This window comes from Chinchilla lanigera, unplaced genomic scaffold (genome assembly GCF_000276665.1).
Source record: "Chinchilla lanigera isolate Chin_1 unplaced genomic scaffold, ChiLan1.0 scaffold00069, whole genome shotgun sequence".
NCBI classification, from domain to species: Eukaryota; Metazoa; Chordata; class Mammalia; order Rodentia; family Chinchillidae; genus Chinchilla; species Chinchilla lanigera.
The window spans coordinates 7,543,681-7,564,686 of record NW_004955470.1 but is presented as its reverse complement, the minus strand read 5'-3'; the positions used below and the strand labels follow the sequence as shown (position 1 = coordinate 7,564,686).

General features: G+C 50.4%; 1 protein-coding gene across 7 annotated transcripts in view; it reads right to left on the bottom strand.

Annotated features, from left to right (window-relative positions):
• Positions 1–2,467: 2,467 nt before the first annotated feature.
• The window catches only part of Il1r2 (interleukin 1 receptor, type II), a 43,655-nt gene continuing 25,116 nt past the window's right edge, over positions 2,468–21,006 (bottom strand). For 4 of the 7 annotated variants that reach the window (XM_005400764.2, XM_013522803.1, XM_005400763.2 and 1 more), the window contains exons 2-9: positions 20,099–20,226; positions 19,219–19,480; positions 16,894–17,074; positions 14,476–14,650; positions 12,280–12,339; positions 10,368–10,503; positions 8,269–8,411; positions 6,323–6,508 (exon numbers count right to left, since the gene is read on the bottom strand). In XM_005400764.2, coding sequence (XP_005400821.1) covers positions 6,339–6,508; positions 8,269–8,411; positions 10,368–10,503; positions 12,280–12,339; positions 14,476–14,650; positions 16,894–17,074; positions 19,219–19,480; positions 20,099–20,226 — 1,255 coding nt within the window. In that variant the 3' untranslated portion in view covers positions 6,323–6,338. Of the gene's footprint in view, positions 4,177–6,322; positions 6,509–8,268; positions 8,412–9,874; positions 10,016–10,367; positions 10,504–11,799; positions 12,104–12,279; positions 12,340–14,475; positions 14,651–16,893; positions 17,075–19,218; positions 19,481–20,098; positions 20,227–21,006 lie in introns of those variants that run through there. The other 3 variants (XM_013522801.1, XR_001237023.1, XM_013522802.1) reach the window with 3 other exon arrangements.

Below are 21,006 nucleotides of genomic sequence, written 5' to 3'. Positions count from 1 at the left end.
ATTGCAAACCCAGACAACAAGGACTGGGAAAAGCTAGCAGCTTGCTCCAAATCCCCAGGAGGCCTAGACTTTACAGATGGAGATTTTAAGCCTAAAACTACAGGGGCAAGGCTGAGAGACATTTTGGGGAGTGCAATTGTTTTGTTTTGTTTTGTTTTGTTTTGTTTCACTTTCTCAGTACACGCTGGGCAACATGCTGAGGGTGATTTATGCAGCTCCAGTGGGTCTGAGAATGATCCCATCCTTGGGAAAGGCAGGAGAGTTCCCCAGAGGAGACTATGGTCACTGTCTGCCTGGTGACACAAAGTGAGGAAGCTATGTCACCAGGCAGGAGCCAAGACATGGAAAGAGCATGATGATAAATTTCAGGTATGCTGGGAGCAAGAATGGCACACACAAAGGCTTGGAGCCTGGGAGACCAGGGCTCCTCTGAGGATTTGTGCATTATTCAGGAAAACACAGGGTCCCATACGCTGGGTAGAGGTATGAGTGGTATCTCCCCAAGATGGTGTGAACATGGCAGTATTGGTCGGCTTTCACATTGCCAGGACAGATGCCTGGCATATACAATTTAAAGAAAAAAGGCTTATCTAAGCTCACGGTTTCAGGGTGTTCAGTCCATGGGAAGCTAGCGCCAAGGCAGAAACATCATGGCAGAATCAGATAGTGAAGGAAAGCTGCTCATCTAATGGCATTCAGGAAGCAGAAAGTAGGAGAAGAGTCCGAGAAAAACGGGCCAGGGGCCAAGGGCCAGATATAGTCCCCAACCAGACATTCCCACAAGTGTGCTTTACTAATCCCTTAGGCATCTCTCAAGCCACTGGTACTGCCAGTAACCCTGGTTGGGATAATTGACCAAAGAGAGCTGATAATCCTGGGCCATAGATTTGAGACTAACCTCAGAGAGTGGAGTGCTCAGTCTCTGAGCAAGACAGTTACCTAGAGGGCTCATGGAACTCCAGATCCTGGGTCACCCTGACTCATTAGCAGGTCTGTCGTTCTAGTGGGTTCCAGAGGTACTGATGTTCCTGGTCTGCGGTCCACACGTGGAGAACCAGCATCCATTGCCTATCCTCCTCTCACTACCTCGCCTTCCCCTGCAAGGCTCTGCCATTTTCACTGTTCACACTCAAGACAGGGTGCTGGGTGTGACATTTGCCTGGGATGTCTGCTCTAGGACCAGGGAATCATTGGCTTAAATTAGTGCAGGTGGTGTCAGGGCGGCACTAATCTTGCAGTAACACCTGAGACTCCTCAAAGGTGGACATGGGAGAGGCCAATTCAGTGTCCTGCACCCCAAGGAGCCACAGTGCTCCCTGAAAAAGCCAAAACCCCCGATTACCATGGCCTCCTGCTAGAACTCAGCAAGTAGGAACTGTGGCTTTGATTTCAAATTTTTTATTTTATCTTTTAAACTTTATATTTTTGAGTCCGTGTTTGCAGTACGTGATTACAGTCCTGGGTGGAACTAGGACAGGGCACAGCACATCTTAGTGCCTGTATTCATCTTCTTTCCTCCCCTCCCCCATCTCTTGATCCCCTTTCCATCCAAGAAAGCTCTATCTCCCTGCTACCTGTTATCAATCTTTTATTTTGCTCTTTATTTATATTTTGAGTTTCTCATGTAAGAGGAACCATGCAACACCGAAGCTTGTGTGTTTGATTTATTTCACTTAACATTATGGTCTCGAGGTGCATCCGTTGTCCTACAAATGACTCAAGTTGATCTTTCTTTATTGCACAGTAGTGCTCTATTGTGTGTAAATATCACATTTTCTTTTTCATTCATCTGTTGATGTACATATTAGATGATTTGAAATTGTGGAGGTTTTATTTATATCATTTTTTATATTTCCAAGGTTATAAATACCAAGCAACATGTCTGTATAATGACAAATTGTGCTGCTAGTACTTAGAAAGCTTTATGGTAGCTGCTCTGTGTTTAATGAAATGCACTTTATTCTAACTAAAAAGAAAGATGTGGAAACACAAGCATAGTGCTGCCTCTGAGTCTGGGGCCATTTAATACCTTGCAGAACTTCTGCACCATTTCAAACAACTTATCCAGAGAAGGAGCTTTCCAAATGCAAGCCAACTAGCCTGGAGTCTACTCCTTAGCCTCCTCTTCCTGAAGATCTCACACCCTGGTCACTGCCCTCAGCCCAGCTGGAGGCACCTCTACACCCTGGAGCCCCTAAGTTATTCAGACCAGCCAGACCTACGCTGTGTCCCTGCCTCACCTCTCCTCCAGCAGAAGCCAGACCCTCCCTGCTCCTCTGCCTCGCAACCAACACTGGGTTGTCCCTGGGTCCCCACCATGTGGCCTGAGCCCCCCACTTGGGATCCGTAAGTCTAGTGCTGCCTTTTCAATGCCATTTGTCCCCATCTGTGGACCTCACCACACCTCTGTAATAATAAATTCTACCTTTTACAGCAGTGATGCGGGATAAGATATACAAATGAATGATCTGCTTTGAGCGCAACATGGTTTTATAGCTATTAATTCACATCCGGCTTATAAGCATTTCTGAGCATTCTAGGGGCTAAATCCACATGGTCTCCCAGCAGGCTTGGGGGAAAGCACACCCAGGAGAGAAATACCCCCCAAGGTCAAGGTCACGCAAGCAGTTTGAATGGAGACAGACAGTACCCCATTGACCACGGGCTGGCGGCAAGCCCCAAGGCTCAGAGCATGACTGCAGAATACCAGAGGGGAGAGGAGCCCTGGTTCCCAGTTCAGGGGTAGGTTTTTTGTTAGAGTCACTTCCGGTGAGTTTGGTGGAGGAAGTGAGCGGGAGGCTCAGCTCTTCTCCCACCCTCTCCGTAGCCAGGCAGCCTCCAACAAAGCCAATATTTATTCTATTCCTTCCTGCTGTAACCTCGACCCACAACAGCTGTTCTCCAGCTGTGCTCCCATCCTGGGATTCATGTTAGCAAGCCGTGCTGCCCTAAGTCAGTCTGTCTGCTGTGATAGTAAACTGAGCCTCCGTTTCCTGTCCTCTCACATGTGGGCTAGACATGTGCCCGGTAGATTGCTTTTGAGGAGCACACTGGGCCACGTGTGTGAAATCTCACACACTGTCGACACTTCCAAGTTGCATTTCCTTTCACTCTTGCTCTTTCCTCTCTCCTCCTTGATTGCACCTGTAGCATTCTTTCTCCCAGTTTCTCCAGCCCCAGATGCTTGGCCTCTCTCAGGCACCTGGGAAGCACAGGCCTGGCATTTGGGGAACCAGTGGACACCAGCAGCTCCAGGTTCTTTGCAGCAGTCTTTATTTGACCTTGCTTTGTCTGAAGATGCCGAGAAAGTGAGTTTCGCAGACAGGGGCTGAGGGAGGAGGCAGATGCTCGGAGCTGATCCTTGGGGGAGGACAGGACCCCTCCCCCCTGCTTTGCAGCCCGATGGCCATGTGAGGTTGGAAGGGTTCCTATGAGAGCACGGGGAGCGGTGGCACCGCAGGGGGCAGGAGCTGCATCCCAGATGGCAGTGAACAGCTTGTCCGAGGACACCCGGGTGCAGTGCCTTCTGTGGAGTGACTGTGGTTTCTTGGAGCCCTGTGACAGCAACAAGTATCTCTGAGGAGCAGACACCCACGGGTGGAGTCCCCGGATCAGGGAAACAACCACAGAAGCCCAAAGAGCATCTATGTGTCCAAGGCAGCCCTTGGCAGGAGGGCAGGGTGGAAACCAGTGGGAATTTGAGGATAGGAGCCGGCAGGGAAGCCCAGCCGAGCCCCAGTACTGGGATCCCGTCTGCGCATGCTGGCGGGAAAACTCCAGAGCACAGTTTATCCATCAGCATATGCAGTGCAAATAAATGCCCACTGGGCGGCTAGGCCTGTGCCAGGGGTTAGGAGCAGGATGCCCGGCCACAGAATCCAAGGACAGAAACGCAGCTCAGCGGGCTTTACAGGGGCCCTGTGAGGTCCTGCCACATCTGAAATGCCAGAGACATCAGATTCACCTTTTAATGCATCACCTTTGGTGCCTGTGGCCAGTATCCATGGCTGACTTTGGTTCTTCAGGAGGTGGCATTGCAATGCTTCTGTTACTTAGCTTGTCTTTCTTTTTTCTCATAAGTGGTTCACGGGCGTGTGAGATTTCCGAACATTTTCTACCAACACTCTCTCCATGAAAGTTTTGTAGAGGTGTTATGGGGGAAAAAAAATCATCCTTCTGCAAGTTAAAAGAATAAAATCAACGTAAGCTACAAGAGCTCACCCATGTCAGGATAAGAAATTGGCCGTTTTGTTTGTTCTGTGTGAGTCTAATTCGGACTCAAGTACAAAGACTCATCGTAATCCTTGATGCTAGACCGGTATTCTTCACTGGTCATGTGGTGTCTTTTTTATTCGATGTGAAATGAAGCAATAACAACCTACTACCCAAAATAAGATCTAGAACTTGATGAAATTTATTTCATATTTCTACCCCGTTTCCAAACTTGTCCCTCACTTGGCACCCGAAGGGTTACTACCCATAACCCCTGACCACAGGTACTTCGATTTAGGAGCCAGGCTATGAGAAAACTGTGTTTTAATGGGTGTGTGTGTGCACACAGAGACAGAATGTTTCTTTTTTTTTTTTTTTTTTTTTGGTTTTTTTCTGGTACCGAGAATTGAACTCATGACCTTGCGCTTGCCAGGCAGGTGCTGTGCCACTGAGCTAAATCCCCAGCCCAGAATGTTTCACTTTAGGGGTTCTTTTTACTTTATGTAAAAGGGCATCATGTTATAAATGATCATTTCGTGACATATTTACTTAATATTTTCTAAGAGGCCTTTGTATTGTTGCATGAAGTTTATTTATTACAGTGGTTCTCTTATTTTACTGCTGTAGGATTCCATGGTTCTCTTTGATTGCTGTCTGCACACTCGCCAGCCCGCCTCGGGCTGTTTGGGATGTCCCTATGCTGCTCTTTACTCCTCGTTCTGGAAATTTCCAGGCCTGGATAGAAGCGGAGGGGACGGGAGAGGAAGCCTCTGTAGCCGTCGTCAGTGTCCACAATTACCAATATGTGGCCAATCTTATTTCACTGCTTCTCCCCCCAGCACTGGATAATTCCCAAGCAGATCTCATCCCTTCTTGAGTATGCCTCTTAGAAAGACAACAACTCTTTTGTTTTTAAATGTAGCCATCCCAATACCATACTTAATCCTTAACACAGCCATAAGTCCAATTCCCCAAACTCCCCAACTATCGTGCACGTTCCCTACCATGTGGCCCGGGCTGGACCAGAGGATGGGAAGAGTGTGGTGCCCCTGCAGTTGAGGTGGAGTCTGGGAAGTCCTCGAGGGCCCTCCGGCTGCCGTCAGCTTCTCTTCCAGGTCACCGCTGAGGATGTGGTGGAAGACCTCACCCAGGAAGCGCCCAGTTCATGGACGCAGAACAGGCCTCGCTGTGCCGTTAGATATCCTCATCTAAGCCTTCCGTCTCCACCCCATTCTCCCTCTAACGTGGGTGAAATCCCGGCTAGGGGCCGAGGGCCTCTGCCTCCTCTTCCTACTTCCGCATCTTCAAACACTTACAACACCGGAGAGAAAAGGAAGAGTGGGGAATGGTGGAGAAAAATCAAGGTGAAACCCAAAAACCGCCCCCAGCTTCCTTGGGCCAAACCCGGGGTTGGAAATCTTCCTCTACCAAGAGCGACGCCTGACCAGGCAGTGAACCACGTGAGGTTTTCTACCATCCCGCTTTGTCTCCTCCAGTCTCTCTGGAACTGTTCCTGGTGTACAATATAAAAAGGGTCTGATACGTTTTCCCAGTTATGCACAGTTGCCTCGATGTGCTTTGCTCTCATTTCCAGAAGTGGTATGGGTTGGGTCTGGCCGCCTAACTCTATTTCCGCTGCTATTTTTGATTCCACCTTTCCCAAAGAATTCACCAATTCTTGCTGATTCTTCTGCTTTCACCTTTCTAACTCATCTTTTCCAGACTCAGAAGGGACTTCCTCCTTCCTGAAAGGTGAGCTATGTTCTAACCATCTCCGCGTCGCTCAGATTTCCCACGGAGCCTGGCCGAATCGACTTTCGGTGTCTTTTGTGGAATGAATGGAAGAGTTTCAAAACCCACTTGGTGGCTTCCACTCTGACTCAGCGGTGAGGGCCCCGCGTTCGTTCTTTAAATAGGTCACAGGTACAGAGAGCTGCTCCTACCCACTGCGTTCCTTTCTTCTGTCAGTGACTTTCAGGAAAAAAATAAAACTAAAGACAAGGCTGCAGACTTCCGCTGAAAACAGAGGGGCTTTGCTAACCAAGGAGAAATACCAGCGCCTGTGAGAAAAGCATGGCCAGCTCCAGAAGAAAGGACAAGGACAAGTTCATGTCACCTCATCACCTTTATTTTTCTGGGATAGAATGGAAGTTTTGGAAGCCAGTCCTCAGCGTGGTCAGTCTGTATGCTTTTCCAGCTCTGCGTTTCCACTGCTTGTGCAGACAGATGCCCCCCAAAACCAAGAGGACCAGCGTCAGGGGGGCCAGGGCAACTCCCCAGGAGAACGTGGAGGGGGCTGTGGAGACAACAGAGGCACATCAGTGTCTCGGCACGGCTCGCCACAAACAAGACCGGGCAGCTCGGGCTTCCAGAGAAGAAGGAACCGGTTCTGTTTGCCTGGTAAATGTGCATGGACTTCCAGAAAGCAGGCAGATACAGCACAGGTGAGGACGTGTGTGGCATTAGAGAAACAAGAAGGGCAGAGCACCCTCTGGGGCAAGGGCATAACAGAGTGAGATGGTGCCAGGGACTCACTGTGTGGACGCCGTGCTCTGCAGATGTCTCTTGTCCCGGCAGTGGCCGTCTGTGACATGGCCCGGGAATGACCTCCCTTTTCCCATGAGGGTGGGGTCAGGAGAGTTAAGTAAAGAAATCAAGGAATAGAAAACAAACTTGCAACCAAGGATCACATGGCCGTGGTTACTGCTTGGGTCCAGTTACCTGTGTACTCTGTCCCTAGGTACCTCTAGGTTGTGTAATAAAGAAGACACTGAATAAAAAGTAAAAAGCAGCCGGGCATGGGGGCGCAGGCCTATAATCCCAGCACTCAGGAGGCTGAGGCAGGAGGATTGCTCCAACTTTGAGGTCAGTCTGGACTATATAGTGAGACCATCTCAGAAAAATAAAAAAGTGCTGGGGATATAGCTCCGTGGCATAAGCGCTTGCCTGGCAAGCCAGAGGTCATGAGTTCGATTCCCAGTACCAAAAAAGAAAAAAAAAGAAAGTAAAAACAAATATGAAAACAGAGTGTTATTAGGTAGACTGTTGATGTGACCAGAATCCCATATCTTTAAACTATGATTTGCCACTGTCAACCCAGAATCTCAACGCATTTCCCGGGGGACCTTACAGTGTGCAACTCCACAGGGATTAGCGAGAAAGGGGACTGCGGTTTTCTGAGCAGCCCGCTGCCTGTGCCTTTCGATCCCAGGGGAACCTCAGCGCTGCTGATTGGGATCAGCCATAGCCAGCGGGAAGGAAAGCAGAGCCGGGCTCGGGCTGTGGAAAACGTCAGATGCTTCCAGCACCGGACAGACACAGCACTGGTTCCTCTGGCCCCAGCCTCACCCCCATTGCCATCTGCGCATCGCGGATCTGATGGGAAGCAGCCGTGGTCCTCGCACCTGCTCAGGGGCATCGCTGAGGTTCCCGCCTCCCCAGCTGGCAGTGGAGACCACGTGCCCGGCACCACCCTTTCCTGCTCTATGCCTGAGCATGGAAAAGCAATAAACTCGCTCCAAACAGTTTTGTTTCTCTTTTCCAAGTGTCCTGAGTGGACACCGATTTGATCAACCACATCCTTGTACTTATTTCCTGTTGTCTAATGCTCTTGAACTTCAAGCTGCGCCAGAACCTGACATCTCCCGCCCCCACTCTTGCAGGATGGAGATTTTCATCCTCAAGATAAAGAACAATCCACCCTCTTCCAGGGGCCACACACACAGGGACAGCTGCTCATCGTGATCCAAGCCAGTGCCACGAGGGGACAGAGGCTACTTAAAAGGTCATTGCGGACCCATTCTATGTGTTTCCAAAAGCCAACTTGCAAGCTTTTTTTTATTGGAGTCTAATTTCCCAATGCTCAATCTCTACCTTACCAAAAAAGAATTCAATAATCTGTACAGGGCCAGGGATATAGCTCAGCAGCATAAGTGCTTGCCTGGCAAGCCTGAGGTCATGAGTTTGATTCCCAGCACCAAAACAAAACAAAAAACAAAAAATAGTCTGGACAACTTGAGAGGTTTGCTTCCAGTGGTCAGTCCACTAGGTACATACCTTCTTTGACTGTGGTACGCAGCGTCTGGAAACCCAGTGTATTAGAGACAATGCATCTAAAATCCGTGCTCAAATCCTCTCTTATGACTGGATCGAAATTCAGCGGCACTTCAACGAAGTTCTCCCCATTTGCAGAATACTCCCTGGGTAAGAAAACATTCACTTAACCGTGATGGACCAAATGCAAGGTTGCCAGTAACCACAGCCGCCAGTGAGCCACAGCCCTCGGGCTTACATTGACTTCAAGTTCCCTGAAGTCAGAAGGGAGAGCCTTCCTGTTTGTGACTGATTTGGGAGAATTTCCAAGCTTCCCTGGAGTGACAGTGTCACTGAAGACGCAGGCCGCTGCAGCAGGGCTCTTATTACAGTGAGAACTTGCATACTCATTTTGGTTTACATGATGGAAATTTTCATATTTTAAGGCCTTTGATGAGCAAAGATCCAGGCGTGGGAACAGAAACATCTAATGTGGGGAAACTGGACTCTCTCGGCAGTAGATTATTCACAGATCGAAGAGCCGGGAGTTTCCAGGACTCTGGCCCTCAGCTGCGCCTCCTCCCAATCTGTCACTCACTCTCACTCCGGAAGTGGAGGGCTCGGAGGGCCCAGCAGGAGGGCTGCCATTTGTAAGGTTTGCGGAGCTGAGGCCCTCGTTACCATCTTTTCACATGCAGGAAAACATCGTGGAGTGGATCCACTAGGGCTGACCCCGCTTTTCCGGGAGGGCATGAAGCCTGCTACCTTAGGAAGTGAGCAGACGACTAAGCCGACGTGGGGTGCTCAGCTGAGGCCAAGTGTTTCGCAACAAGGACTTGCACACGAAGGATTACGCTAACCACAGGCCATTTATATCCACTGCACTGCGTCCAGAAAGAACGTTTTTAATAAATCTTTCAAAACAGACCAGCAAAAGTTCAGAGTCAGCCAAAGAATCCAAACTATAGTTTTTAAAATGCTTTCTGATTTGCAAGACTGAATGGTTCCCTTCCTCCAGCACCATGGCCCCCACGTACAACGTCTGATTGTTCTAATTTCGGACTGAGAAAATATTTTCTAGGGGTGAGTGCTCATGAGAACTGAATTCCTTCTTTCTTTGTTATTACTCTGCCTCAGATACCCCGGCAGCCCCTAGCAAAGGTGAACGAGAGAGCAACGTGCAGACACAGGGGCCAGACTGCTGAGCCCTCAGCAGGGCTTCTGAAAATGTTGGAGGACAGAGTGGGAGTGGAAATGTACTAACTCCAAAATATTTTTAATCATGCAAAAATTGGGAAATGAATGCTTACGCAGTTGCAAAATGTGACATCCATACCAACTAGTCCCTGCAACTCATGGACAAGGACTGACCAAAAGACACGGTAGAAGTTTAAACGTTAAAAATGTATTAAGGTAGAAGACACACTGCTATCAATCACCCACAAAAATCTCCCTCTTGCTTCAAACTCACGTCGCCCCTCATTCTTGCCGCTTTCTGAAGCAGCTCTGGAGTCCTCTTCTGTGTCTTTACAGGGTGTGATCAAAAACACGGTGAATGTGGCACTGAGCGCCATCCAACACAAAGGCAGGTTCATAAAAGCACGACACTGTCGGCATCCACCTTAGTCACCTGATCTGACACCACGTGACTGCTGGCTCCTCTGCAGAGTCAGAATGACCGTGAAAGAGAAACGTTTTGAATTGATTCAGGACTTGGAGGCAGCCATGACGACACCACTAAAGACATTCAGGAAAGAGGCCTCCAGAGTGGCTGCAGAAAGAAGCAAGAACGGTGGGATCAGCGTGCTCAAGGTGACGGGGCGGACCTTGGGGAGATTCGTGCCCTGTGCTTTTATCGTGACACACTTTAAAAATTTAAACACATAGTGTAGTTTTTATCGTACCTCATAGGTCTAGAGGAAATTTGACTCTGAAGCTAATTTTTTAACACAATTCTATTTTTTAAATTCTGAAAATCCAACAGTCTGGAAACCAAGAAAGGGTTCTGGTCACCGTCATACAAATGTCATGACGAGACACTGTCTCCAGAAGGAACAGTCCGCACGCACGCACGCACGCACGCACGCAGAGGCCTGACCCCGAAAAGCCCCTCAGCCACTCACCCGCGCGGCCCCTCGGTCACGCGGCCCCCGGGGTAGGCGCTGTCTATCTGAGTGAAGTTCGCTATCCACCACAGCGAGGTGGTCAAGGGCGTGCTGGTCCCCAGAGACACCTTGCACGGGATCGTCAGTCTCGAGCCTGTGCAGAGCAACACAGCGTCAGCCACAGACCCCAGCATGGACAGGGGCCGCCCCACGCCCTCCAACCCCCTCGCTGCCCAGTTCTTCTCTTAGAAGGAAACTCTCCGTCCCCAGCCACTCTGCTCCCACAGCGCCAGCCGGTCCTCCAATGGGTCCGCAGAGCAGGTGACACCCGCAAGTGCGTGAGGTCGAATGGCTCCAAGCCCACCCGGCCCCTCCCGCAGCCCAAATTCGAGGGCCGCTGGCATCCACACTGATCCCAACTACCGTGTATGATCCAAACGGATGTGCAGTTCTTTCTGCATGCCCTTTGCTGGTCTCGGGCCTAACATTAATTTCCTCTGGAAATTCTCATTCCAAAGTGTCTCTCACTTAGGGTTAGTCCTTCTGTTTATTATTGTTTCTTGGTTTTTTTTTTTCTGAGACAGGGGCTCTGTATGTAGCCCAGGCTTGCCTTGAAATCACTATGCAGCCCAGGCTCACTTCATATGCATGAGGGTCCTCCTGCCTTGGCCTCCCAAGTGCTGGGATTACGGGCATGTGTGCATCACTATGCCCGGCAGAATTAACCATGGTAGAAGAAGGCACTGCTTTTTCTAAGAATAGCACCTTCCACAGTAAGTTTTGTTTTACTTTGGGACAGGGTCTTGGTAAGTTGCCCAGGCTGGCCTCAAATTTGCAATGCTCCTGCCTCAGCCTCCCAAAGAGCGGGTATGACAGCATGTGTCATTGTGCCACCAACAATAAGTTGTTTTCTTCCTAACCCACCCAAGCAGAGGAGAGGGGAAAGAGGAGCAAATCCCACCCGCCCACTTCCTCCCCCTGGGAATAACCCTTCCACCTTTAGATGCACCCAGCAAATGTGATCTCTCCTCTGCACTCTGGCACCACGGGGACCTTACACACCTCCCTCAGCCACAGTGGCCGTTAGATCCGGTCACGTGACAGCACCACGTACAGTCGTGTATTCAAAGCAACTGCTGGGAAGGGGCCCCTCCGCTGGGGAGCTCCAAGAAGCAGGGGCGCTGGGACCCAGGCGGCACCACCCGCCATCCTCACTGTCCTGGATCCCAGCGTCCCTCCCACAGCTGAATTACACAGAAGCCCCCTCCTCTCTGGCCCCCCAATAACATTTAATATTTAGCGGGGGAGGGGGGATGGTGCATGCCTGTAACCCCAGCACTCAGGAGGCTGAGGCAGGAGGATCATGTTGACCTCAAAGCCAGCCCAGGCTACAAAGTGAGTTTAAGGCCAGCCTGGACTACACGGCAAGACTCTGTCTCAGAAGAAACAAAGAAATGGGAAACCAGCCTATCATCTTCAACTTGGCACCAGCCCGCGGGCAAACACTTGTGACAAGAAACTGTCTCTGGCCACGGCTGGCTGCACTTTACAAATGGAATTTTAGAGTGACGCTGAGCATTAAACGAGGAGTTATTTCAAAATACTGCAGGTGCTGGCCACAGAGGGGTCCACGCTGCGAGCCCTGCCCCAAGTCAGCAACGTGGCCAGGTCCCTCAGGTCACACTTGGACTTTGAAGGTAGGGTCTGCACGAAGCCAAGCATCCAACTGCCAAATAATGCCGCTTCTCACGAATCTGCAAAGGACAACATTCCCTCAAGCCGTCCTCTCAGACCCACACGCCGGGGCCCGGGGGTCTCTGTCTGGGCACACTGCACCCCCGAGGGGCAGCCCAGTCAGCAGACGCCAGGCCCAAGGCCAGGGCTGGGCACCGCCGGGGGCATGCTGCTCGCACGGTCTTGAGGGCCTTACCCAGAGATGCAGATATGGTGTCCAGGGGAGAAATGATCACAGGAACGGTGTCCGTTTGCTCTGAGGAAGAGTAAGAAAAGAGACGCCATCAGAAGGGCCGGGAATGTAGCCCAGTGGCACAAGCGCCTGCCTGGCAAGCCCAAGGTCCTCAGTTAGATTTCCGGGACCAAGAAAAAAGCTAGAGATGCCATGAGAGAACTGGCCACTTCAAGCCGAGGGTCGGGGGCCACTGTGCCGCTCATTAACCAAGCGATCTTGGCCCCGCCTTTGTCTGGCAAAGGAAACGCTCCGCACAGAAGCGAGACTGCAGCCAGTCCCTTCCCGGCAGAGAGCTTCCTGGCAGAGGCCACAGCGCGCTCCTCTGCCAGCCCTGCCGTCCGCCGGGTGATAAACACAGCCAGGCCCTGACTCATGGGGTAAGTTTTACCCAGAGGCCTGTGTGGCCCCGCGGAAATGCCAGCACCACACACTGAGGGTCACGGCGTGCGAGGCCGAGCCCACGCTGGGTGACAAGCACAGCGACCCGGCGGGGCCAAGGATGACCTGGGCACTGAGGAGATCAGCTGAGCCAGAGGTGGCGCTCCAGGGGTTGGAGCCAGCCTGGGTGAACCGGGCACTGGAAGTGGAGCCTAAAGACCAGCTGGCTCGTGCTGTCCCCACAGCTGGCCTCGCGGCATCCTGAGGCCCTCCCGTGGGTCAGCACTCTGCACCATGACGCGCATCGAGGTGCAGGGCCTTCTCCTCTGCACCCTGAGGCTTCTCCTCCGTCTCCAAGGCACATGGATGCCCGATGGGCTGGGGCGGCCAGGGAGCGCCGGGGCCTGCAGGACTGGATGCCTCAGCGGATCTCACGAAAGGGGTGCAGCAGCGCCAGTGGGCTGAGGGCCTGCGAAACACGGACTGCAGCTTTTGGGCCCGGTATCCAGCGCAGCGGGTCTGCAGCAGACCTGAGATGCTGCATGTTTAACGGTACCCACGTGCTTGTACTATGCAGGTCGGCCGCCACCTAGTGTTCATATGTGGTACTGCACAGACGGGGTAAGAAAGGACAAACTTCAAGAACCAAAGTCTCAAAGCTCCTCCACCGTGCGGGCGAATAAGAGGGGATGGGAACGAATTTCCACAGGAAAATTTTTAAAAGTGCAATCTAGGGGCTTCCACACACGGGCAGTGTGATGTTCCTTAAGGTAAAACTTAATTGGTGGGTTCCCTGGGAGACTCTTTTCCTACACCAAGTATTTAACCTTAGTAGGTTTGCAAAGCTCTCTGAACCCCTCACGAGACTCTGATTGTGTTAGCTTTCAGTGTGTAAGAAGCATGCAGCGTCCAGAGCCCACATACGTCCACCCCTTCCCCTGAACCCTGAGGTACAGAGCAGGCGATGAACAAAGAAGACCAAACAGAGCAAACCCCGCTCACAGCAGTATTTCTAAGTCTAATCCATCCCGGTTACGGCGGAGCATTCCTAGCCCAAAATTTTGACACCTGAATTACTCCAAAATGCTCAGTCTTCCGTGTGCTGACGTAATACCGCAAGTGGAAAATCTCACATCGTGGAACCGTTACCTCATGCACAGATTTGAAATGTATAAAATTATCCCCAGGCCATGTGCATAAGACGTGCATGGAATGTGAGTTCACTTCGTGCTTAGATTTGTAGCTAATCCTCAAGATATAATGTATATGCAAGCATTATAAAATCTGGAAAAAAATCCAAATTCTAACACACTTCTGGTCTCAGACCTTTCAGATAAGGGGTATTTAACCTGTGTCAGGGGCAACTAGACACATTTCAAAGAAAATGAAAAGCGGGGAGATTCCCGATGGAAATTCTTCCTGCTGAAAAATTTAATAAAGTCCTAGCACCCTGGAACTATAGAGTTATAACAGCTGTGTTCTGATCAGCCCGCCCTGGGACCTCCCAAGGAAGCCGCTGTTTGGTGCCCTCTACCGGTAAGTCTTAGCCTGCGCCTCAGACCCGATAACTTGTCCAAAGATTCACTGAACTCTCCCCGAACCATACCTGATTTACACCTTTCAAAGTGTCACCCCCATGTCTGCTCAGATCAGGAGATCCGACTGCCCCTGGCCCTCGTCCCTCACACCAAATCCATTCAAGGTATCTTCTGTGAACCTAATTGCGCTTAGAAGGCTCATTACTGAGCCCAGGGCGGGTGCCTGGACGCAGGTACTCACTGTGGAGGCGGAGTCTGACGTGCCTGGTGACGTTGAATTGTCTGCCCTCGTGGACGAAGGCCAGCACGCACCTATAGTAGCCCGCATCCTCCATGGACACGTTGACTATGAGCAGGCGCCTCTTCTCCTCCACATTGTGAAACCTCCCACCGGCTCCACCCAGAAGGACAGGTCCCTGCAGGGAACAGATTTTCAAGTTATCTTATTACCAGCGTATATCTCGGAGCCATGGATCGCATCGTCGTGATCAACCAGTGTTGCATCTGCGATGCAAGAATTGCCCATGTATTTCCCTTGCCAGTTCTGTATCTTGAGCACACTTGAACTGCATTTTAGGAAAAGGAACTTGCTGGCGTATAAAACCAGTAAGCAGTCTAGATTGGTTCAACCACACTGCTTAAAGCAAATTTGCTTAAGTACCAATATGAAAAAAGACGAACTGTTCTTTGACAAAATAGGCTGTTTAAAATGCAGATGTATCTATGCACTAACTCTCCTGCTGGCCTCGGAAAATATTCAAGCTCTGCTACTGAGCAGTCACCCTGACTTGGACGCCAGTCTTTGGAAGAGACGGTGCTGCAGTAATGGCTTGAGGATCGTTTCGATTTTAGGAGTTAGTCCGACAGAGAAAAATTTGTAAGACAAAATCTGAATGGGGGAGGTGAGTCCACACTCCTCATACAGACACAGCTCTGCAGAGTTCAACCCCCCAGGCAAGGCCCCCAGGAAGACCAGAGCCATGGAGGGGCATAGAGAAGACTGTAAGGAATATCTCTATAACCGCGATGGTCCGAAGCTCGCAGTAGTCAAATAGACCACGGAGTCATTTCGGAATCTTCCACAGAAGGAAACCCAGCTGGTCAGCACAGGGCTTGCGGGGCTCTGTGTTCTACTGCATTAGCCGAGAGATGCCGTTGTTTGCAGCAGACATTGTCCACGTGGACACAGGGCCCAGCGCCACAGCTCTTCCAGAGGTGCGAGGCAGGGGCTACAAAAGCTTCCGGCTTTGCTGCCTACCAGTTATGTGGTGCCGGGTACACTCCTCACATGTCCTGACATTTCATCTGCAAAGCGGGGACAGGGACAGTGGGTTGCTTGGTGGGGAGGTTAGAACAGGCTTGGCCTCAGGTCCTGTTCAGGAAAGCTTGGCTATTTATGGGGAGAACCGATAATGCTAAGCACCACGGTGATCTCCACCTGCTTCTTAAGCACCATGCGTATGCCAAGCCCTGTGCCAGCTGCCTCGCACACATCTCTCACGTAACCTTCCAAACAGCCCCAGGTCCTGGGCACTCCTGCTCGCCTTTTTGCAGCAGAAACAGGCTCAGGAGGGGAGGCAGCTCGGCTCTGCCTGAATGCAGCAACAAGGTCTAAGCCCAGGCCCCCGACTCCAATCTGTGTGCTTTCCTGTCCTGTAAAACCTTTCACGTGTCCTCTAGAGTGTGCTCCTCCTAAGTCCCAAGAAAAGGACCTCTGCTGCCGTCCTGGCTCCTCGTGGGAGCCAGCTACTTTCCTCCGCTTTGGGAAAATCATTTTAAAATTTGATCAGGAAATTGATATCCCATACACAGCAAGTACTTACACTGCCGGCCAACTGACTAGCCCGGTGGGGGTCAATCCTGGTCAGGGATTACACACTCAACCGCATTTTTCAGTACCCATCTGTGGTCGACATCAGTGACTGGCAAACATTTTCAGGAAAGAGCCAGATCGGAGATATCTCAGGACCGCACTCACGTCCAGAAGTCTCTGTCACAGCTACCCAGGGTGAAGCAGCCACAGACAACACACCAACAAGTGTGGGTGGCCTGGTTCCAGGAAGACAATGGGGACACTGAAATCTGGGTGTTTGGTAATAGTCCTATCTCATGAAACATATGAAAAAAATTAAAAGAAGAATATTGTGAAAATGACCACCACCCTGAGCCTGTGTGCCAATCCAATGGTAGTGACTAAAGTCCATTAAAATGGCTCTGAACTCAGTATTTATTCAACCAGACAAACAGCACGTTGTTTGAATTTTCTCCTGTAACCCAAATAGTCATGGGCTTGTCGTGTACTTTTGTAAAAAAAAAAAAATCCCTTTAATATGTGCATAAATTGGTTATATAAACTAATCATTATTTTCTAAATTTTTATAAACAAATTATAGAGTAAAAAGCTATCTTCTTCAGCTGTAATTTACACTGGGTTTGTTGAATGTTCTGCCTTCCCAAACCTCTGCTGTGAGGAGCCTTACGCCACCCACAGAAGGACAGGTAGAACGTATTCACTGTGGCCTTTTCCAATTGATTGACATATGTAAGTACGTATCATAGAAGTAAAAATGAATGCATTATCTCCAGAAGCGGGTATTCGACATCTTCTCTATGGCTGGCAGAACCCACTTTAATGACATGAGCTTTTTAGAATATGCACCTTGTACCACCAAACACCCATGCCGCCTTTGTCCTGGGAGAAATCCTGCGTGTCTGGGCACATGAGCATGCCGTCGGCCCCCAGCGTGAGGGTTTGTGGGTAGGAGATGAGGGACAGGACAGCTTCTGCATCCTCAAAAATCTTGAGCTCGATGGCTATTTCTTCACAGTGAGAGGCCTCTCTGATTTAAAAGGGAAAAAGAGGAGAATAAATGGCACGGCAGAACAGAGGCGACACGAAGGATCATCTTCCTACTCCTTTATACCCAGTGTCTGCGTTCCTCTGGTTAGTGCAGTGCTGTGTTCCTTTCCCTCTTAAGCCTTTCGAGTACTAAAGCATCATGTCAGAAGTGTTGTGCAGAGGCAGGGTGCGTCCTACACTTTTCACTGGAGCCCCTTCATGGGCCAGCAAGGGCCATAAAGAAGCCCCCAGTCCTCTTCCAAGGGCTTAAGCCTTTCAGGGTCTGAGCATCTTGATCCCATCCCCAACAGGCTCCAATTTCATGGTTCCAGGAGCCGCACCCAAATGGAGAGATTGCTTCTATAAAAGGAAAATTCCCTTCGCTTCCCCTGGGCATCATTTACCAATTGAAGTCAAGAACTGCTGGGAACTGAGAGAATGACGTCTAAAAGATCTCCGCAGTGCGTGTGGGGAAAGTAACTCTGCAGGTTTGTTTGGCTTTTAATTTTCTTTGTTGGCTACTCCTCACCTCAGTACCACAATTCTAGAAGACCCCACAGCTGGGGCCGTGTCAGAGGCACAGCCTTGCCGAAACTTGCGGAAGTGGGTACAAGGGGGGAAGGCAGACTTAAAACTAATCTTTAAAGTAGAAAATCCAGGGGCTGAGATGTAGCTCAGTGATAGAGTGCACGCTTAGCCTGCACCAAGCCCTGGGTCCGGGGGCCAGCACCGAAAAGATAAAACAAAATAAGGTAGAGAACACAATTTAACTATCTCGGCCCTGGCTGAGACACAGCAAGAGACAAGGTGGGTGAGCTTTCTCATGGGGTAAAAACCACTTGCACAGCAAAATGTATGAAATATACAAAATGTATATCCAAAGAAGTGACCAGATGTGAAAAATGCATGTGAGAGAGACGTGATCAAAGCTACCACCCAGAAGTAAAGAGCAGCCATCCGAGTACGGAAGGCCAGTATCTGTGTTAGATTCATATCCAATTTCAAAAAAAAGAAAAACAGATGAGCAAATCTTTTATGCACAAAGAAATGCAGAAAGTTAACTCTCACCTTAAGAGTGCATCGTCTCACTACAAGTTGAAGACGTGCAGGTGGGAGGAGTTTCACTCAGGATTTCACACACTTAGAATAGGGTCCCGCAGGCAGCGAGGTACAAGAAGTTTGGGGCCTGTGGAGCCTGAGCTGGGGGCGTCCTGTGCATTATTGCATTCATTCTCCAGCCCAGTGTGGTAGGAATTATTTCATAGCCTTTTTAGGTGAAGGAAACCAGGTGCAAATTTAATTTCCCAAGTCTGTGTAGCTATTAACTGCTCCAGGTTGGAAGCCCAGCAGGGTCTGGGAAAACCCAAATCAGATTCACAGAGATGGAGAGCAGATGGTGTCCCCGGGCTGGAGACAGGAGGTGACGGTGGGAGCTGTGGTTTGACGGGGACAAAGTCTCCATCTGGGAAGATGGAAACTCCGAGAGATGGGCAGGGGTGGCCGCGCAGCTACGTGAACGAGCTCAATGCCCCTGAGCCGGACACTTGAGAACAGTTACATTGGTCAATTGTATAATGTTGTGAATTTTACCATTTTTTTTAAAAAAAAAAAGCAACAGGACAAGAGAAAGAATCACAGTCTCCGGGATCAGCCCCTCCACCCACCACCAGGGGACTTCCTAAGCGGGTCTGGTCCCTCGCTTGTACAATGAGCAGCTGGAGTAACTTATTCCTAAAGTCCCACCCAGCTGAGACTCTGCCTGGGGTTCTATGTCTACTTTTTGTGTCCCTGCCATAGGTGTCATCAGTGAAGAAGCCAGGCTGGGTCACTGCCAGTGTAGACAGATGTCGGACGCGTGAACACACACAGGTGTCTCCGATGCAGGAAGCACTATTAGAAAGCAGCAGCAGGGAAGGAGTGGCCAGCGGGGACCTGCTTGCCAAAACAGTGGCATTGAGCAAGGGGAGGAGAAAGCTAAGGGAGCCTCCAGGCTCTGGAAGGTTCCTGGAAGTGTCCCAGGAAAGCCAGGGGCCGTGACGAGGATTCACCCCTGTGCCCTGGATTCTGAGCTCCAAACCATTGCTGAAGAGCATCCCAAGCACCCATTCTGCCTGCAGTCCTCCCGTGCCCACCCCAGGGACCTACCTGAGCCTGCAGATGTACATGCCCGAGTCCCCCCGCACGGCTGGCAGAATCCAGAGGGCATCGTCCTTGGTCTGCACCCTCGGCTCTCCCACTGGGATCAGCTGAGCAGAGCTGTTTTCATGCCAGGTGACGAGGTGCTGGGGGTTGGCACTGTCCTCCAAGTAAGACCGCAGCAGCGGGCACCTCAGAACCACAGGCTCGCCCTCCAGCCTGAGCTCCTCTTTGAAATACTTGCCACGGAAGGAGCAGTTGCCCGTGGCCCCTGGAAGGCAGACAGATGGCTGTCAGGCCTCAAGTCCCGAACCTGCTCAGATCCCCAGGACCTCCCCAGACCTCAGCTGAGCCTCGTTCTGGAGAGCGACGTGGAGCAGTGTCGGAAGACGCCAGTGTCCCAGACAGGGTGACCGCATCTGGGGCCCCCGAGAGTCCCTCCTGCCAGGAGCCCTGCGGTCCTGCTCTGAGTTCTGTTACCAGCCGTTCAAACACCTGCCACTTTTATGAGTTCAACATTCCCAAGTGACAAATTCAGGGCGACTGTCAGTTCCAATTTACACTCTGTCCAAAGGGCTCAATTAGCTTCAAGGTAACAAAAAAGAAGTGATTTAACATGTGAGCCCTTTTTGTTTTTAACTTATTGACCTTGAAAGTGGATCCCTGCTGAATTCAGACAGAAAAACTGAGTTCTGACAGACTGTGTGTTTAAATTCTAAGGTTCTGTTTGTGAAGGGCAAATTCTTTGGTTTGCTGAATGAGCCAGGACCAGCATCTGCCAAAGCAGCTACACAAAGGCCTGAGTATCCGGGGCTTGTTCTTTACAAGGTCGTGAGGTACGTGTTTTCCCCAGAGACACCGCCGGCTGTCCTTGTCCTTAGTTTCTCACCTGTGCTCTCTGCAGACGGCGTGGGGAAGGCAGGAACCCCCATCACCAACGTGCACAGGATGAATGCTGCTCCCCACAGCTTCCGGGGGAAACAGGAAGTAGAGATGTGGCACCCAGCAGGCCGCATCCTGGAGGAAGAGATGGAGCTCAGCAGGGGCCCTGAACCCCCACAGAAAGGACCCTTGACAGTGGTACCAGTGTCAGGCTCTTGAAGTTTCACCTGATAAAGGGAGGCATTTTTTTCCTAGTATTTTTTTTTTTGATAAGGACACTAAAATTAGAAATTTCACTTGACCCAGCTATTCTCCTCTGAATTCTTCCTGACAGAATTAGATATCACATTACAGTGATCCATGCACACCCATGTTCACAGCAACATAATTCACCACAGCTAGATCTTGGAAGCAGCCTATATGTCCATCAACAAATGAATGGATAAAGAAAATGTGGTATTTATACAATATGGAGTACTACTGTGCCATAAAGAAGGATAAACTTGAGTCATTTGTAGAAAAACAGATGCATCTTGATACCTTAATGCTGACTGAAATAAATCAGACACACGAGCTTAAATATCACATGGTTTCTCTTATGTGAGAACCCCAAAGTACAGATAAAGTACAAAATAAAGAATAGATAATGAGAAATAGGGAGACAGAGCTTTCTCAAATGGGAAGGGGATCAAGAGAGAGGGAGTGGGGGAGGAGGATGATAAAAGGATTAAGCTGTGCTATGAACACACACCAACTCCACACAGCGAATGTGCTGCAAACATGTACCAATAAAAATATTTTTAACCCAGTGCACAGGGAGCCTCGGGCAGGGAGCGCCGGTCTTTGGACCCACGACTCACTCCCGGCCTTGTTGTTCCCCGGAAGGAGGGCTTCCGGCGCACAGGGAGCCTCGGG